This window comes from Sander lucioperca, chromosome 6, assembly GCF_008315115.2.
Source record: "Sander lucioperca isolate FBNREF2018 chromosome 6, SLUC_FBN_1.2, whole genome shotgun sequence".
In the NCBI taxonomy this organism is placed as follows: Eukaryota; Metazoa; Chordata; class Actinopteri; order Perciformes; family Percidae; genus Sander; species Sander lucioperca.
Window position 1 is genome coordinate 7,788,626 of NC_050178.1, and position 20,177 is coordinate 7,808,802.

At 40.7% G+C, this 20,177-nt stretch overlaps 1 protein-coding gene across 2 annotated transcripts in view; it reads left to right on the plus strand.

Annotated features, from left to right (window-relative positions):
- The first annotated feature begins 413 nt into the window (after positions 1 to 413).
- LOC116051353 (mitogen-activated protein kinase kinase kinase 12-like) overlaps positions 414 to 20,177 on the plus strand; it is a 33,830-nt gene continuing 14,066 nt past the window's right edge. The window contains exons 1-4 of one of the 2 annotated variants that reach the window (XM_031301696.2): positions 414 to 572; positions 15,239 to 15,754; positions 19,395 to 19,578; positions 19,737 to 19,928. In XM_031301696.2, coding sequence (XP_031157556.1) covers positions 15,271 to 15,754; positions 19,395 to 19,578; positions 19,737 to 19,928 — 860 coding nt within the window. In that variant the 5' untranslated portion in view covers positions 414 to 572; positions 15,239 to 15,270. Of the gene's footprint in view, positions 573 to 13,230; positions 13,685 to 15,238; positions 15,755 to 19,394; positions 19,579 to 19,736; positions 19,929 to 20,177 lie in introns of those variants that run through there. The other variant, XM_031301695.2, reaches the window with a different exon arrangement.

Genomic DNA, 20,177 nt, shown 5'->3' on the forward strand with positions numbered 1-20,177 from the left:
GTAAATTGGGCAACTGCTCGGGCCCCAGACCCTCAGGGGTCCCAAAGGCTCCAGGTTCACTGTGGCAATGTGTTTGTTTTAATGTCCTTAACTGCACATTTATTTAATAATATGCACTGCTAAAGCAGAATATAAACTGTGATTAAAGGCCTATAGGCAGGTCATGTAGGCTAGTGTTAGCTAATCTAGAGGCCATGTTTCAAAGTCTAGTTTTAAAAGCATTATTAATTGTGCTTATACGGTTGCTAAAAAAGTGTGCATTTAATTGTAGTGGAACTAGTGGTTAGTTAAATGCAAATATAGGCAAAAGAGCTGCAACGTTGGAATTGGGTTAATATAATACATCCATTGTTGGGATCATTAAGGAGGGTTAGACTCAGCTGTCACCCCAACTCTCGTTCTCGCGGTATTACCTTCAAGGTTTATTGACAAGGTAATTAGCCAGATGGGACCCCTGTAGTAGTCAGGCAGAAGAGAGGCACCACGGCTTTCAGTCTTTTCTCGTGTGAACCTACGGAGCGACTAGTGTAAACAATCAGTCGTTGTGTTCAACAACACCGAGCCTGCTAAAGGTAGGTTTTCCTATTACAGTAATTATTGCAGAATCTGTTTCCTGCATGGCACGATTCATCCCTGCGATGCTGGGAATCCTGTTCAGTGCGAATGCGCCAGTCTGATATTGTGTGCATACATTGCACCAGCAATAACGCACAGGTAGATACTATGAGTTTTAGAGATGCAATTTTTGTCTTTCGGCACAATGGGGAGTCTTTCAAGGCCACACGATATGAATCAGTAAATGTAGTCGTAGAACATTTGGTGCGATGTAAGTCAAATGTACAACCGCCAGGTGGCGCTGTCATTCTGCTGATCTGTTCGGCTTGGTCGCATATCACCAGCTCACCAAGCACGTTAACTCTTTATTTCAGCTTAATTAAATCGATACACATTGATTTTAAGGGGCTTCCATTTCCCTTTGAGTGTGAGGGTGTAGGGTTTCTCTTGAAAAAGACGGTCCATCTACTTCTTGTAATATCCCGACATGGACTACATTTTTATATCGCTTTTCGGGTTAAAAGTTAAGATGTTGCCAGTTGATAGAAAAAGTTGTTAGAGTTTGACATGCTGAAAAAACAAAACGTTTATAGAATCAATGTTGGTCAGCATTTTTCTTTTTTTTTTGTTTACGAATAATTAGATTGTAAGATTAAAAACTAACTTAAGTTAATTAATTTATTTCAATTTACACCATGTTTAACTTCTCATTTATCCTATTTATAATCCCAGGCTACATGAGTAAATACAGCAGGTATTTGTTTTTTTTTTGTGGCATTTGCCATTAGGGCCTCATAGCCCTGATCAGCACCATGGACAGCGCACACAGAAACAACAGGCGTAACTCTCCTGGTGATGTTGCACATTGGATGTTTTTTTAAGTTGGCTACTTGTTTTTGAGGCAACAATAGTCTTTTTCACTTATAGTCTTTTTCACTTGTCATGTATATCATATTCTAAATGTGCCATCACTTCCATCACAGCTTTGTAACAAATGATAATTTGCCTCTTTACTATAGCTGAATTAATGACTCCTAATACTGGTAATATGTGATCCAGTCAAGTGGGTAATTAGCATAACTCGGTGTAATTGATGACTGGTATTCCTCTAGAATACAAATTTAGGAAACAATGCCACTACCTCTTATTATTCTGAATATATTACGCAAATTAGGAAAAGATCATCTTATCTTTAACAAGTGATGTGTGTTGACAGAACATTGCTGGACCTAAACAGCTGCCAAATAGAACATACACGTGCAGAGACAGAAGAAAAAAAGTCGGCGACAGACTTACAAGTCAAGGTCAAGAAAAGATAAATGTGAGGGGACACAAAAGGAAAAACATTGACTCACGACCATGATTACATAGTATTGAGTACAATAGAATCACGACAGAACAATGGCACCCATCAGGGATGAAACACAACATAAATAATTTAAAGGTCCTATGACATGCTGCTTTTTGGATGCTTTTATATAGGCCTTAGTGGTCCCCTAATACTGTATCTGAAGTCTCTTTCCCGAAGTTCAGCCTTGGTGCAGAATTACAGCCACTAGAGCCAGTCCCACAATGAGCTTTACTTGGGATGTGCTATTTCTGTGTCTGTAGCTTTAAATGCTATTGAGGAGTCCTCGGTTTACATCTACCGCCATTTCTAGCCAATGGGGGACCATAGGCAGGCTACGGGAACTCACATTAATGTTAAAAAACTCATAAAGTGAAATGTTCATGTCATGGGACCTTTAAACAAATGGGAACCTTCTTCAAGAAGGTACCTAATTTACAAATAACTTTAAATTTATCTGACTGTTATAACAAATTAGGTTAAACATAGATGGACTATTTTTGTTTTCTTGTGAAATAGTTAACTCTGTTATGTCTTCAGGCATGTAGAAATCCTTCAATATGAAATAATCAGAGAGGGGAAAATCACGTTTTAGTTGACCTGCTGTTAAGAATCAAGAGATATCTGGTTTCTTTTGGATTTGCTTTGTGGGGTACTCTAGCTGCCTCTTTTCCCAAAAATTGAATGAGTCATGGTCACAGGCAAACTGAAATAAATAAGCTTGAAGATAATCAGCCAGCCTCCTTCATCGCTGACCAGCCTGCACTGCATCAGACGGCCAGCCTGCCCCCCATTGGCTCGCCCCATACCATGAGATACTGTTGTGGGTGATGACCAAGAAAACGTCACACTGCCTGTGATTTTCCCTGCTGCTTCCAGTTTTACACACAGCGATGATGGTAAATGAACTCGCCCTGGCTTTCCTTAAAAGGAAGAGCAAAGCAGCGTTCAATCAAAAAGTCAATTATTTGCTATAGGGCAAGTATATGTCACATTCTCCTGAGTTATAACACTGCAGTGGCTGCAGAAGGTATGTTGTCTTGGTTGTGGATGCGAAATAGTAAACTGAGAAACAATAATATGACAATTATAGTTTTGTGAGGAAACATACACAATATAAAAAAGCAAATGATATACTGTATATTGAAATAAAGTTCAAACCTGCTCGTTACTTGTGCTCAAGCAGTGCATTCATTTCTCATCACTGGATATTGATTAAAGGGACAGTTCACCGCAAAATGAAAAAAACTACATATTTTTCCTTTTTCCTGTAGTGCTATTCATCCATCTAGATTGTTTTGGTGTGATTTGGCCAGTGTTGGAGATATCGTCCATAGAGAGGTCTGACTTCTCTCCAATATAATGGAACAAAAATTTGAAAAACCGGTTACTCAAGATAATCCACAAACCTGCAGTTTCATGTAGGAATTATTTTCTTTCTACCAAACTACACCCGCCAACTGTATCACCGCCCAAAAAGGAAGCATACTCATGGACGAGTGGCTCGTCCTTCTTGGCTGAGCTCTAACTGTAGGTAACTAATATTGATAGTTTAGCTGAGCGTTAGCATTAGGAGGACGCCATTAACGTTTACATCTCATGCTGTCACAAGACACTCGTCCATAAGTACGCTTTCTTCTGCCTGGTGATACGGTTAGCCAGTGTAGTTCAATAAAAATAAAATAGTTCCTACACAAAACCGCTCATAACCGGGTCTGTGGATTATCTAGTATCATTATATTGGAGAGAAGGCAGACATCTCTACGACCGATATCTCCAACACTGGGCAACTCACACCAAAACAAACTCGATTGATAAATAGCACTACAGGTAAGAGGAAAAATATGTATTATAAATATGTATTTTGGGGTAAACTGTCCCTTGAATGATTACACAAATTAGAGAAATTGTATCTCTTTATTATTATAAAAGTTCAATCAGTTGACATAACACTAAAGTAAAAACATTTATAGACATAGGATTATGGAAATTGATATGCTTTCAAATACGGTAACATTATGACCATATAATGAACAAAATGATTCCAGCTTCTGGTTACTTTATCACATAAGATTTACTTTCAATGCCTCTACATGGTATATCACATAATTAGATGAATGCATCACATGAATTGAGAGAATCCATAAATGTAATTCTTGATTTTACACAGTTTGGTCGTCTCATCCTCACCGCCAAGTGCGCTAGCTGTTGTAATGAATCTCCTTTGTCAACCCTGAGGCGTCACACATTTTTTATTGTTAGGTTTCACATTTGTGCGTTTTAGAAAATATCTGTTTAGTGCTTCTGCTTTCTTGTCCCGCACCCTGAGAGAAAAAGTTCATTAACATGGACTACTTCCCCACAACAGATCTAATGAGATACAAACTGATCTCCCTGCAGCCAAAAGAAAAGACCCTCAAAACAACAACCTAAAAAATGGTCCGCATAATTATTAACACTTCCCCTGTAACAGCTGGTGATCCTCTACACCCAAGGGCATTTGGGAAGTGTAGTTAATCCAATGATAATTTTGAGCATGGTTTACACATATTATCACTTTAATTGCTATGTGTGCTGTACAATTAGGCCATCACCAATTACATGGCTGTAGTTTACTAGCCTGTCTATGCCTTTGGTTCCCTCTAATAGATGCCCTTTATCAATGCATGCAAGTGAAACCATCAAGACGTACAATAATGGATCTTTCAATGACATAATGAATTAATTATATGTTTTGAAGAAGAGTGGTGCAGGATAATGCTGAGCCATGCTGTACATAGGTGTATATATATATATATATATATATATATATATATATATATATATATATATATGTGTATATATATATATATATATATATATATATATATATATATATATATATATATATATATATAGCGGGGAGAAATGGAAGCTCTAACACAGAGTAGGGACAGTAGGTGATGTTGCCAATGAAGGTGTGTGTGTGTGAGTGCGTCCACATGTGGGTCCATCCATTAGAATGCAGAGTGCGTCCTCCAGTGTGAGTCACTCCCTCACAAACTCCCCTCCCCTTCCTCCTCCCCACCCATCCACCCACCTCAACCACCAGCAGCATCTAACTGCAGTCACCTCCTAATATTACGCCTCTGACTTCACACCGGCCAACTGAGGATTCTGTTTCTACGGCAACACACTCCAGACTCCTCCTTCGGCTCGTTCCCAGCTCCCCTCCCCTCCCTTCGTTCCTCCACCCCCGCTTCCCGGCACAAAACCACGTGACTTTCAGGAAGGTTTCTCCAACCTCCCCTTTATTGTTATTAACCCTCTCCTGACCGGACCGCTGCCAGAGGCTCTCCACAGCAGGCTGCCTGGCTGGCTGCTCGCCTCTCAGAGGTTTCAAAGGGAAATCAGACGCATCACTAATCTCCCTGGAAGATCAAAGCAGTGCTTGATCTAAATGTTGGATTTGCATATTTTAGATTACCCAGAATGAGTCAATATGGTTCTTCAGTTGTCTGGGAAACATCTTGTAACTTTCAACAAGAGAGTAAAAAGCAGCAATAATCAATATTTTCATATTAACAATGGTTCATACTAGGGATGTCATGAGAACTGATACTTGCGATACCTTTCGGTTCTAAAATGACAAAATACCAAACCATTTTTTTTAAGCACCGTGAGCGCCGATGCCAGTGTTAGCAGCATCGGTGCTGCGCCTCTTCTGGAACTGATGGGGGTAGTATACGCTTCAGAGTGTTCCAATCGGTACATTCAGAAGTAGGAGGTCGCGAACAAGCCGAAGTCACGCCAAGGGGGTAAGCTTCACTTCAGAGCTCTGACCTCCTATGTCGCCATTTTCATGCTACAAAACGATCACCCGACGTTAGCATTCCATTGATTGCCATTCATTTTGACGTCACTTTGACAGCTACCAGAAGACTTACAACTTTCAGACAGGTTGCTCACATTTACATCGTCTCTCTCAGTTGGAGGCTGCACAGTAACGCTCACAAGTGCTTCTAATATACTTCACTGGTCTCCGTCCAGAGCAACGGGATTTGTTGGTCCATTCTTATATACGAGTCTATGAGTCACGCCCTTCTACTTCCGGTCCATGGGACATTATTGATGGGACAACCAACTTTTTTACGCGAGTCGGTTCAACCGGACGGTCGTAGGTTAGCCTACCGAGTTAATAGATTTGGTCACCGGTTCGCGTGACCGCGCGGGGGGGGTGGTGATCGTGTGTTTACTTCCCCCGCCAGAAACCGCTTGATTACATTAGACTCGAGCGGTTGCGGTTACATTCGGTCTCGACATACTATTTACACACTCATACTGACCGACACTAGACTCACACACTGGCCACGGTTACATTCGGTAGCCTGGTGCGCGGTGTCCTCGTGATAGTCTAACTACCATGTAGCAACATTCACTTCTAACATTTAACTTAACATAACTACCAAGATAACATTACATGTATTTGGATATGATATAATACTTTACCCTTTGTAATGTAGCCTATGAATTTCCATGAACACAATTCTAAAATGCACAAAACATAAGGCTTCTGGGATCAGTTATTACTCAAACTTGCCGAGAACCTAGACACCCATTTCATTACATAGACTCATGCATTAGGCACGGTTACGGTCTCGTTCAGTAGCCTGGTGTGTGGTCTCCTGGTGACAGCCTACCTACCATGTAACAAACATTTAACTTAACATAACTACCAAGATAACATGACGTGTATTTGTATTTGATGTAGCCTATTTCCCCATCGATAATGTGTGAATTGCCATGAACACAATCATCTAAGATGCACCAGAAACAAGGCTTGGTTAATAACTCAAACTTGCCGAGAACCAAGACACTGCTTGTCTACATCACGGCCGGTTGCACGGTTGCATTCGGTGCGCGGTCTAGGCCATTTCCTGATTGATTCTACCACCACTCCAGTGGAGGCGCTAATGAGCTAGATTACTACACACACAGTAGCAGTCTAGCAGAAGAATACCAGCTACACACAACGGCACGAATGCATGGATGTATTAAGAGAACAGGAGTAAGTCAGGACAAAGCCCGTCTATGGAAAGCCGTTCCACTCCCTATTAAGCCCCATTGTACCTACTTTGGTTGCAGTTCCACCAGAGTTCCACTGGGGGTGATCACGGTCCAGTGCAAAATGAATGGGACCCTATGGAGCTAGACGGCTAAATTTGTCTCTTTCGCCTGATTGTCGTTGAGAAATCTCAGATTTGATTGTAGTTTTTGCAAGTTCAACATGGATTATAGGTCAAAAGTTGAATGAACGAGTACTTATGCCCTTTCGATTGTTACAGGTTGAGTCGTTGTTGCCCATAACACGCTAGCATTCTGCTAATGAATGCTGATTGGTCAGTGAAGGACTGATTACGATCGGAGATCCCGCTTGACGGCATCCGAAGCAGAACCAGAATGCCAGAGTGAATATTTCGGCGTGGTCTTTAAAACATTAGCAAACCTCTTTCTAGCACGTGTATTGACAGGGAGAGTCTAACCTGTCAGCTGTGTTGTCGATGCCTCGAGAGAAAAAAGGAAGCGACTCAGAGCTTGCCGTAAAGCAGAATCTCTGGCCGTATATGTGTATGACGTCATTGACATTTTAAAAGGCTTTTTAGAACAAAAAAGCCACTTTAAAAAAATCTAACACCCAGCAGTGTGTATTTTCTTAGCCTCCCCTTTCAAATGCAACATTCAAATTACTAGACAAAAAATTATATTCTGAGAAAAGTGGATTTTGAGGGGTATAGCTCCATAGAGTCCCATTCATTCTGCACTGGCCTGTGAGCGCCCCCTATATGGAACTCTGGTGGAACTGCAACCAGTTCAGAAGCCGGAAGTAACGAGAGAGTGGAACTTCTTCCCATATTAGAAATTCTTTGGTCAGGAGTAAGTTCATTGACGTATGGCACTTGATTCTCCTGGTTCAGTGACACGAGTCGGGTTAATTAACCGGCTCTTTGGTCAGTTCGTCAAAACTATGGGACATATCTTTCGAAAAAATATGAACGAGAGTCAATGGAGATAGATTCTACCCGACCTGAAAAACGGCATGTTCACTGTAAACTCACGGTCCTCTCTTTCCGATTTACAGCCCCCCTCTCTTGGCTTCAAATAACTCACCGTTGTCGGCTACGGCCGCTGAACAGGCTACATGTTGTAAACAGCCGTGGCCGCTTGCCTGGTCCTCTGGTAACGTTAGCTAGCAGTTAGCAGGGTTAGCATGGCGACGTTAGCCAGGACCAGTCGGGGTCACTTTACTGTCTGTGTCTCAATTGTTTTTGCGAGTAACCAACTCGGGTACTCTATAATTCATTATGAGTACACAAATGTTGAAATTACATAAAATGCCCATCCCTTGTAGCCGTGATAAATTAGCCTGAAGCTAATGCTTATCTACTTGTTCAGGAGGAAATTAGCCAACTCGCCGTTCTTTTGGGCTCTAAGCTGTCTCCATCTTTCAAATACATCTCCAATATTTACCCAGGGTTTGTAACATCTCTGGTCACGCAACTGTTAGAAACACTGTTTTGTTTTGTTGCACATGTTTTGTATGTCTTGTTATGACATTTTGATATTTTTCAAATATTTTAATAAAGAAGTTCATGTTTCAAGTTCAAGTACATGGAATCTTAGAAAATCCTTTTTTTTACCGTGGTATCGAAATTGGCATCGAGAATCGTGTTATTTTACTGGTATTGGCAGCGACTACTGAATTTTTGGTATCGTGACACCCCTAGTTCATACTAACTACTTGTATGTGAAAAAGTCTTGCTCGTTGTGATAAATCCACAACTCTGAAGTTTCCCTCAGCTCTACAGAGTTTTATATCGACTTTCAGTTTTTTTTTTAAGTTGGCTGTGTTTCTATACATTGAGTATTGTAAAAGTTAACGTTATTGAACTCATCGTATTGTTTATGCAATTTTTGATAAGTGAGTTAGAAATTGTTTCTTTTGATTTGCACACTGTGTCAGCCTATATCACGGGTATGATTCAAGCTATTTTAAACGTGACAGATTTAATATCCCAGTCTGTCAGTGCTATTGGTGTTTTCAATTGCACACCTTCTGAAAGAAGATGGCATGATTTGAAGCGGATCGGACACTCATTACCACCAATTCTCTGAGACGCTAATAATTTCCCTGTAACTGAGTGTGGCTATTAGCACTGATCTTTGTGAATTGCACTGTTTTTGCAACGAGGCTCATTTGCAGAAAGCAGCCAATTGTATGCATATTACCTAATTTAAATACCTGCACATGGCACAGAAGCACCGAGGCGCTATTTGCTTGGCAGCGCAGGTAGGGGTGAATTTCACCCTTTGCAGGTGCTTTGAAAATTACACAGTTTATTTTTGTCTTATTTGTGCAGGTTTAGCGGCCGCAAAAGCAGTGCAATCCTTTTCTGAATTTGCCCCCCACTGTACTCTACCTGCTCTGCATCAAACCGCAGACGGACACAGTTAGCGACTTGCTGGTGAACCTAGTAGAGCAGCCCAAGAGCCAGATATTTCCTCACCAGTTGGTTGAGACCAAAACCTGTGCTGAAATGAGAGTGAATATTTGACTTAGATGAATCAGGTGGCCAGAATTACCACTCATTTAAATGCTAATATTGTTCTATGCTTACTGGATTTGGATGCTGATGTTCTTTTCAACTTAAAAGCTAATCATATTTCAGTGTTGTTTTCATAGCTTGTTTTCACATATTTTGAGATATTGTAAATGTGCACACACAGTATATGACTAAAGATGCACACACTTGTTTTATCCAACAAGTTTTCGGTCAGTTTTCTATCATGACGTCTTCTTTCCAATCCTGAGTATGTGGTGCTGTAATGCAGGCAAGGTTAAAGGATGAAAGGCGTCAAACATCCTTTATAGAGTTTTTAAACGGAAAGAGGGACCTTGGCGTCCGACAGTGATCTCACCTGATCGTTACCTCATTGGCTCAACTGTTTCCTCAGCATCCTGTTGGGAGATATGTTGGTTGTATATGTGTGTGCACGCGCCTGAACACGCCCGTGTGTGTGAATGAATGAACTTTATGAATGAAAACTCTTCTTCCTGAGCTGCAGACAGGAGGTGAGATCATCTTGTTGAAATGGAGAATCCCCCACCCACCAACCCCCTTTACCCGCCCACCAATACTGGTTGGCGCCAATCTTAATGAATCCCATCAGTGGACGAAACGCAAAGTAGAGGCAACCTGATTGATGACAACACCGTCTAATATCAGCTTCCCCCGATTCACAGAAAGGGATCACTCAATTGTGTATATTCACACTGACACAACAGACTTTCTCTGGTATTCTGCTGTTGTTTTCCAGTCAATAGGATGTTGGAGCAGAGTGTTAATTATCTTTGCTTCTTTTGTTCATGTTCTCTTTAGGAACAGAGTTGAGTGGATTTGATGATTGGCCACCTATTGAGCAGTGTGTGAGTCAAAGTGACAATGAGTAACATAAGGGGCTGTCGATGAGGATCCATAAATAGGCTCTCCAAAGAGCCAGAAGCTGCCCTCCCCCTCATTCCCTGCACCCAACCAATCACACACACATACACACACCTCTACCTTCCCCCTTAACCGGACGGGGACAATCTGTGACCATTTGGCACCGGGCCTTTCACAACATACCGTACACTCACAGTCAAAGGCATGTGTACACACATGCACACACATGGCATTCCTCTTGACATCCTTCACTGCTGGCTTCTGTTAATTCCCTCCCACAGATTATGAGGCATGTTGCCAAACAATGCAGCATTTTACATCAGCCATTCGGTTGGATACCACCAAGTCTTGTACAGTCATTCCTTCAGTAGTTCGATTGAAGCTTTGCAGTTCTAATTGTGCACATTTTCTCTTAAATTACAAGATGGTCTTTGCATGTATGCAGCGGTTATGTAACGTTACAGGAGAACGCACGTAGCTCCTTCTGAATCCACTGTGCAATCTTTGAAATCAACGGGAGTCCCACTGAATATATTTTTTTTAAAAGCTGTCACATTTTGTAGATTTGAGGTTTTTATTTGATAAGGAGTGATACCCCTGCAGCATTCATTCTGTGCTTGTTTCTGCTGGAGTAATCACAACAGAAGCAGAAACTGTGTTGGTGGACATCAGAGGCAGCTGCACGGACCCTCAGAGGACTGAACATCCCTGACGAGGAGCCATCCTGCAACTACAAGCACCAATAAATAAATCATGAAGAAAGTTTTAAGAAAAAGATAGAAATAGAACAGAGGATGTGCTGCTCCATTCAGACCGCCTTAAGACAGAATTCTAGATATGGATGGCATAAAATAGCAAGAATGATTAAAGCCGCTGATTTTTTTGCCCACTATTTCTATTTCATGTGATATTAAAACCAACGTTAAACATTCATAAACCACATTTTTGGCAGGAGTTCCTTGAATATTCATTTGGAAATTTGAAGAGGATGTTCTATTAGATTGTGAAATTAAAATACAAGCATCAGGTCCTCTGTCAAAAATTATTTTAGTAATGCAATAATTCTCCGACAGTATCTACTGAGATGGTTGTTAGAGTATGCTGTAAAAAAAAAAAAAGAAAAGGTAGTTAAACATTTAATTACTTTCATAAAACAGGCCCATTATTACTTTGCTGTTTCTCTCTGTTTCCCCTTGTTGGCTATGAAATTGTAGAGTTATAATAAACCTCTTGTTTTGGGGCTTCTGTATCGCTCCACCACAGAGAGAAACATGATACAAAGTACTCAGACAATCTTATTTTGCTTTGGCAAGTCTTCATGTGTAGGCAGAAGGCAGAGTGACTCAAAAGATGAATAAATGAAAAGAGAAGCAATCTATTTTTCTAACTATTTTCAGTAGAGATGTCAAACTCAGCCAGTGCAATTATATTTTTTTCATCAGGATCTCATAAAGCTAAGCAGAGAGAAGAAGAAAAGGGGGAGGTTTTGAATACTTGTGTATTGTGCAGGTTTGTCAGTCTCACATGGTTGGTCTGTGTGCACTAGTTAGGGTTTTCCCCCGCTGCAGCGCGATGAGGTCATCGTTAGGGTTTAAGCCCAACACGAACTTAATCTGGGAGATAAGGGCTGGATTTGGATTTAGCTCTCAAAAAGGGTCATGTAGCTACAACCATCTAGACTGTCACAGTAAATACACAGCTCAGACATGGGATCCCCAGCTGTTCCACAAACTCACATCTTCCTCTGTGTCAGCCAAATAGTTTGACTCTTGGAAGATTCTCCGATGTCTTACACTGATTTCATCATGATCTCCCAGTTGGCCTGTAGAGTTACACTGGCATCCACAGGACTTCTCTGACTTATCGTGAGAGCTGTGTGATTTGGGGAAAGTGAGTGAGTCCCATTTTCTTTTGTATTGTAGCCTACATACTTAAAGCTCACTATGATGATTTAATTTCCATTTGCTGTGAAATGGCTCTACAAAACCCTGTAATATTCAAAAATTGGAATGGTTGTTCAGTTTTGATGTGTTTAAATGCACACATTGTGTCTTAAAAGCTGGAAAAAGAAGGCAAAAAAATGTTTAATTAGTATTTATTCTGATATCTCTAGTATTACACACTAATAGCTTTTGTCATTGATTTATGAATTTGGTTGTAGACATTAATGTCAAAAAATGTGATTGTGATTTCTTTATTTGAGGACTTTAGGTAGGCGAGTTTTGTTTAAAAATATATACGCAGCATTCTGAATCTCGTTTATATGACTTCATGGTGTGCTTGTGTAGGCATAGTTTTATGCATGACACAATAATAAAAACCTCATTCATTCATGTATGATGGCAGGAATACCAGGCCTTGGAAATAACACCCTGAATAATAATTGAATCAAGAACCCTTGAAAATGAGATCCTGGTGGTATTTTCGAACACAAAATAAGATTTGTGATGAAAGGTGACAGTTGTTTAAATGAGTGTAATATTTTATTTCATTCAGGTTAATTAAAGTCGCTAAGGGAAACAAATCACGCTTGGGGAAAGTCCCATTTAGGTCCTGTGCTGTCCCACTCTCACTATCTCAGAGAAATGGGTCAGTAGAGATTGGCGAGGAAGGGTAGGCTACTAATAAAAATACGATCTGCCGTCCTTCCTTCATATCCCCACTGTGGCAGACGGGGTAGTGCTCACAGATTATGCACCAATTATACTTGATACAGACGGCGTTAATAGGGTTTGAAGGGATTTACATGGCGCTGTCCAGTCAAATGCTGCATGCTTTGGGGATGACATCATTTTGATCACCTCACACACCGACTGACCCCCTACCTCCTTGCCTCTAGAGTAGCCTCACTCGCTCATAAAGCCGTTTACCTGCGGTTGTCCCGTGTCTCACCGGACTGAGCTCGTCACGGCACATTTCTCCTCTGATAGGACACCGACACTGCATCCCTCCCACCCTCCTCTCCTCCACAGTCGTGTTTACTATATGTGAGATAGGCCGTATAAATCCCTGAGTGTGCGCAGATCGCATCCTCAGAGAATGGAAAAGGAGGAGGGAGGAGGTGTAGGAGCAGGAAAAACAAGCGAACCAAGGGAGCGTAGCTGTGTCTACTGCTCACTGGGATAAGCGCACGCTGAGAAACATCCGAGAGGAGGAGAAGGAGTGAGCGTGGATGCTGACTATACCGACAAACCCATAAAGGAAGAATTATTAGATGGTTGTTATTAGAATCAATCATAAACTATAAAGTGGAATAAGCTTTTGCAGTCACCAACGATGGACGTCAGCTGTCAGCACTGAGGTAGGAAACGTTGGTTTTACATTCAGTCGGCGTGATAAGAAGGTATAATATGTAAACTGCAGTAGTGTTTTTGACTGTAAGTTCAGTGGTGTGTCAGTGATGAAACCGGAATCTTAACCGCAGCAGGAGGTGCGAGGAGAAGCGATGATGCGCGCAAGAAACCCCTCCGACACATCCACAATGCATTAGGCTGTGACGGACCGTAGCCTGCTCCCGCAGCTGATACCTCGAAATAAATCAAGTGAGAGCCGGAGCAGGACTATTAGCAGGCAGGATCAGTCGGATGTGAATGATTATTCCAGATTTCAGACACCAGATGTGTCTCAGTTGTTTGCAGAAAATTATGATGGTTGTGGTTTGGTTGATGCGTCCTCCAGGCTGTGTCTGTCTTGTTTTGGACTATGATTTCTCTCCTCCTATTTTATGAATTATAGATGGGTTTTTATTACATACAGCTATACTGTATCACGGCTGATGGCTCATACATCAGATGCCAGGCACATTACCTTTTGTGAGACTAATTGTCACAGTAGGGTGGTCGATATAATAGTCTTAATAGCATGTTAATACATTTAGGCTTAGTAATTTGACTCAAATTGACCTTCGAACTGACATAGGATATGAATAGCAAATGCGAGCTACTCTTCACAATGACTAGATGATAACTTGGAAACTGATCCAGCTCCATGTTTGAGATTTTTCTTGTAAAGAAAACACGTTTGTTTCGTCTTATATGTTGTAGCTACAACAACATAACGATGCAGGTATAGGCTACTGTGAAGGGTTTCGATTTGTATCATTATTTTACAAAGAAGGTAAAACCTGTCACCTCTTATAGCCATGCTTGTCAGAGATATAGGAGGAGTGGATCACTTAAAAAGGCCCTGACAAGAAATAATGCATTTTCATTCTCCGCTGAGCGTGTATATGCTGCTGTCCTTGGAGAAATGACAAGCTTTGAAGAGGCTTGCAGAGTTCTCGTTATTATACAGCCATCATTTGATCTCATCCATTTTAATACACCAATGATGTTGCTCCAGCTGTGGCACCATTGTCTATAAAGCATTTGGTTTGTCACATACTAAGCCAAAAGTAATACTGTATGTAATATTCCGTAAGATGTAAGGAAATTACTTAATTGAGGTACTGCGATGCTTTAGCACCTAGATAAGGTTCCCAAGTTAGCCTTAGAGAGGGGGTCTGAATATTTGCTGTACATCTCATCAAAGGTAGTGCTGAACTCAGGCTTTCTCTGATTTATGGTCCAGACTGGCTGCTCTTTTGTCCTCTATCCACATGTCCTGAATCATGTTTTACATTCTAGTAGCCTTTTGATTTCATATCTTCAGATAGCTGACATCATGACTCATAAGTTAATGTCATTGCTCTGACCACTATGCACATGCAGTGACAACCACTCTTATCTTTACCTAGGCTATATTTCATTTTACAAATAACAAACAATGATTTTAACTTGGATTTGATTCATAACAATTTTCCTCTTCTTTTTCTCTCTTTCTCTCTCACTATGCTTGGTCTTGTCCATGCTCCCAGTTCTCTACTTGTTCTGATGACCAGAGACCCTCATGGCGCTTATTCATGAACCTCGTGTCCCCTCTCCTTCTCTCTCCGGCTTCAACTCACCCCTCTCTGATCCTCCATCCTTTCGCCGCCTCGATGACGAAACACCCTGCACCCCAGAAATGGACCTTACCCCGACCCAGTGTGTCCTTCGCAACGTCCTCTCCATAGACACCGGAGGTGCTGTCGAGCCCGGGGGTGGAGGAGGAGAAGAGCAGACTGCTGGGCACAACCAGACACCAGGCGAGGAACAACAGGAGCACTTTGCCAACAGTATCCTGAAGCTCCACGAGCATGATAGGAGTCCAGGAAGGACAGAGGGAGAGGGGCAGGAGATGGAGAGCAGTGCAGTCAGGAGCCAGGTGGATGACGCCAGGCTACAGTGCCAGTCTACCGGAGGGTTTCTGGAGGGGTTGTTTGGGTGTCTGCGGCCTGTCTGGACTATGATTGGCAAGGCTTACTCCACAGAGCACAAACACGGCCTCGATGGTAAGTCTAGCATTTAAATCCATTTCACTGGAAGCACACACATACATCTACTCACACTGGCATTAATGGTTGCTAATAGTTTTCCAATAAAAGCAAGCATCAGCTCACACTTAATTCCAGTGTAAAGCTTTGATATGCTAATTACATGATTGTATCTCCCAGTTTAATTACATTAAACAGTTGGTAGAAAAATGACTCCCACAAAGGCCATGTTGTAAACAAACACTTTCGTTGACGTGAAAGAGCTGCAGCCAGAGAGACTCTATCAAAGCTGCAAATGGCTTATTTTCCCCTGATATTTTCCCCCATCCCTTCGCTTGCTTGTGCCCACCCCACATCTCCCCACTACCACCCCATAATGAAACTAGCTCCCTGTGACGCTGTGTTGTTTATGTCTGCAGCCACTACAATAGCGCAGAGCTCCCCCGGGACTCCTCTGCCAAATCTGCTCCATGAATTATGCATGGCCACTCTCTGACCCTGCACCTCTCATCTCTATTAACACAAACCTGACACACACATATGTGAGCCCAAGGAGGACTGCACGCACACATAAACACATCCACAAATAAAAACATCTAATATTGAGCACTGGCACGAACACATAAAGTACATAAAGATGCCATAAACAAACTTGATAGAATAAATACAGCATCGCACATCAGGCTTGAAGGTGGCAGATATGTCTTCTTGTCTTTATAGCCTTCTGATATTTTATCACACGTTTGACTTCCACACCTCCCCTCCGCTCCCCTCCTCCTTTCATCTATCATTGTCTCCTTTCCTCTCCTTTTCACCCGGTGCTGTTATCACTCCCAGCCCATCTGCACCTCGCTGCTCCCCTCCTTCGTGCATTATCACAGGGAGTCACACACACTGATGAGAGCAAAACAGATAATATGAAAGTGACATAAATAGGGGTACTGCAACTGAATGCCTGCCTACCATATCACAATGCTCTATTCTTAAGCTTTGATTGGAAGACACAATGTAGCACAATAGAAAGCAGGAAAATCGTCGGTCCTTTATTTAAGGTTGAGAAGGACTGTGTGGTGCTTGGAAATTTCCTAATTTTTTCAGATTAAACAAAGCAGACCTGATAATATTCTGGTGGCTCAGATGTGGCCTTATGTCTTTACTGTGGGACATTTAAGAGGCTCATTAGAGACTGAGTCTTCAATCTATCACCACAGAGCATGAATCATTTATATCATCCTTATTAATATGATAAACGTGTCTAAATCATCTTTCTGCGAGTCAGGAACAGCAGCAAAGCAGGCTGTATATTTTCTCTATATTAACAGTCTGTCATCGGCCACATGGACCCCTTCTGACCCGTTGGGAATCCCCCTCCCTTCTTTTCTCTTTACACAACTACCACAGCCACCACTACCGTCACTACCCCTCCACCTCCCTATTCACCGTACACCCCCACCCCCTTTCTGAGCGTCGGACCCCTGCTCCACATCAGCCACACAATGGCACTAAGCAGGATTTAGGAGGCTGAGGAAGAATTAACCCACAGGAGATTAGAGCTCCCTGTCTGCCTGCACACCCTGAGTCTTAGGTTAAGATGAGGTTCAACAACCGAAAAATATATCAACTTGAGCTCTGCGTTGACTGTAAGAGCCAGGGCTTACAACAGGTTTTACTGTGACAGGTCTAACCTATTCTTCTGTGCTTTATGCTCCCTGCTACTAGCTTTAGTTTTACATACAGGTTTTTTTATATGAAGTTTGTCTTGATTTAATAGTTTTAGCTTTTGATACAGGTTTTTAATGTATGCAACAACTAAACATGAAAACATGTTTTGTTTTTATTTCATATGCATAACATTTAACCATGTTGTCATGTTAAAGGAATAGTTTGACATTTTCAGAAATAAGCTTTTTCGCTTTCTTGCTCAGAGTTAAATGAGAAGATTGATATCACTCTCATGTTTGTACGGTAATTATGAAGCTACTGCGAGCAGCCAGTTAACTTAGTTTAGTATAAAGACTGGAAACAGGGGGAAACAGCTAGCCTGGTGGTAACAAAATCGCATACCAACACCTCTAAAGCGCACTAGTGAGCCAATATTTCTGGTTTGCTTTATTCATACAAAAACCAACATGTAAAAATGAAACCTTATGGTTTAAGGGGTTATGTGCTTGTCTATTTCTTGAAGTTGCCAGGCAACCAGTGCAGAATTTGGTTACTGCACCCATAAAACCACAATGTGTAATTGTTACACTTTTGTACAGATTAAACCATGAACATATAATGTTATTTAATTAGCTTTAAAAGTGCTGGGTGGGCAGATCTGTTGCACAGAGCCAGACTGGCTGTTTCCTGCTGTTTACAAGTCTATAGGCTAAGCTAAGAACCAGCTGCTAGCTGTAGCTTCATAGAGAATGAACAGACATGAGTATGGGGTGCCGTTTGTAAAGCGGCTCACGCTGAAAATAACAGCAACATTTTGTCACATTTCGCTTCAAACAATGTTTAAAAAACTGGTATGAATTTTTGAGGGTCACTTTTTTGCACATTTACAACAATATTTGTCAACTTAGAGATATTTTAAATAGTTAAATCCAAATATGAAATGTTACACCTAAATGTTAAATTTAAATCTAAATCTAAATGTTATATCTAAATATTAAATCTAAATCTAAATGTTAAATCTAAATAGTAAATCTAAATCTAAATGTTAAATCCAAATCTAAATGCTAAATCTAAATCTAATTGTTAAATCTAAATGTTAAATCTAAATGTTAAATCTAAATTTAAATGTTTCGAGATGCATTTTGAATGTGCATATTAGTTAAATATTTAGTTTCACCTGAAACATTTAGATTTAACATTTAACATTTAGATTCAACATTTAGATTTAGATTTAGATTCAACATTTAGATTTAACATTTAAATTTAGATTTAGATTTAATATTTAGATTTAACATTTAGATTTCGATTTAACATTTAGATTTCGATTTAACATTTAGATTTAACAATTAGATTTAGCATTTAGATTTAGATTTAACATTTAGATTTAACATTTAAATTTAGATATAGATTTAATATTTAGATTAAATCTATTTGGATTTAACTATTTAAAATATCTCTAAGTTGACAAATATTGTTTTAAATGTGCAAAAAAGTGACCCTCAAAAATTCATACCAGTTTTTTAAACATTGTTTGAAGCTAAATGTGACAAAATGTTGCTGTTATTTTCAGTGTGAGCCGCTTTACAAACGGCACCCCATACATGAGAGCGGTATTGCTCTTCTCCTCTAATCTTGGCAAGAATGCATGTAAGCTTATTTACCATGATGTCAAGCTATTTCTTTAAAGTATAAGGGAACTAACTTCAAAATAAGTCAATCATGTAACCAAACCAGGGGTGATATGACAATATGAATCATCACAACATAAAATACACAACATAAAGGATATTTCTATTACTTACCAAAGGTGTCTGGTGTTTAGTTATGCTATGAAATATCAGCTGTAAGACTATGAGTTTCCAGGTGAACATCACCTGTAGTCAGTACAGATTATATGACAATCGTCACTCTGCTCTACAGTATATCCATAAGTCACCTATAACTACATAGATAAACTCACCATCTACTTTGCTGCCATCTCTTTCCCCAATCTCAGAGGCGTGGGAGATTCCATTCGAGGAGATATCTGACCTGCAGTGGGTGGGCAGCGGAGCCCAGGGTGCCGTCTTTCTGGGCAAACTGTACGGACAGGAAGTGGCTGTAAAAAAAGTGCGAAACATCAAAGAGACAGACATCAAGCACCTGCGCAAGCTCAAACACCCCAACATCATCACTTTCAAGTTAGTAGGAATGATCAGTTGGCTTATTATAAAACAAGATGTGCTGAGCATTCCACACAAAAAAAATGTTTTCAATGAATGGAAATGTTTTCCATTCATAACTGACATTGTAACAACTCTAATATGGTCTGTCTTAACATACTTCTCTACACTCTCAGAGGTATTTGTACCCAGGCTCCATGTTACTGCATCATTATGGAGTACTGTGCCCAGGGACAGCTGTACGAGGTGCTGAGGGCAGGCAGGAAGATCCATCCATCCCTGCTCATGGACTGGGCCATGGGCATTGCTGGTGGAATGAACTATCTTCACCTCCACAAGATCATCCACAGAGACCTCAAGTCACCAAAGTGAGTTTTGTAGACCTGGTGAAAATGAATTGTGTGGTTACAGCTCTGTAATTCTAATGTAAATGATAATGTTAGCGCAAACAAGTCACTAAATAGACAATTTTAAAGTTTAGGTCCAACTTGGATGGCGCAGTTAATTTGAATACTTTTTAGAGGCCGGAAGAGATACAATTATCCAATAATTTACAGGAAAAAGCAAAGATTATCAGAAAAAACATAATTCTGTGTAGCAGTGATTGGTTTGAATTA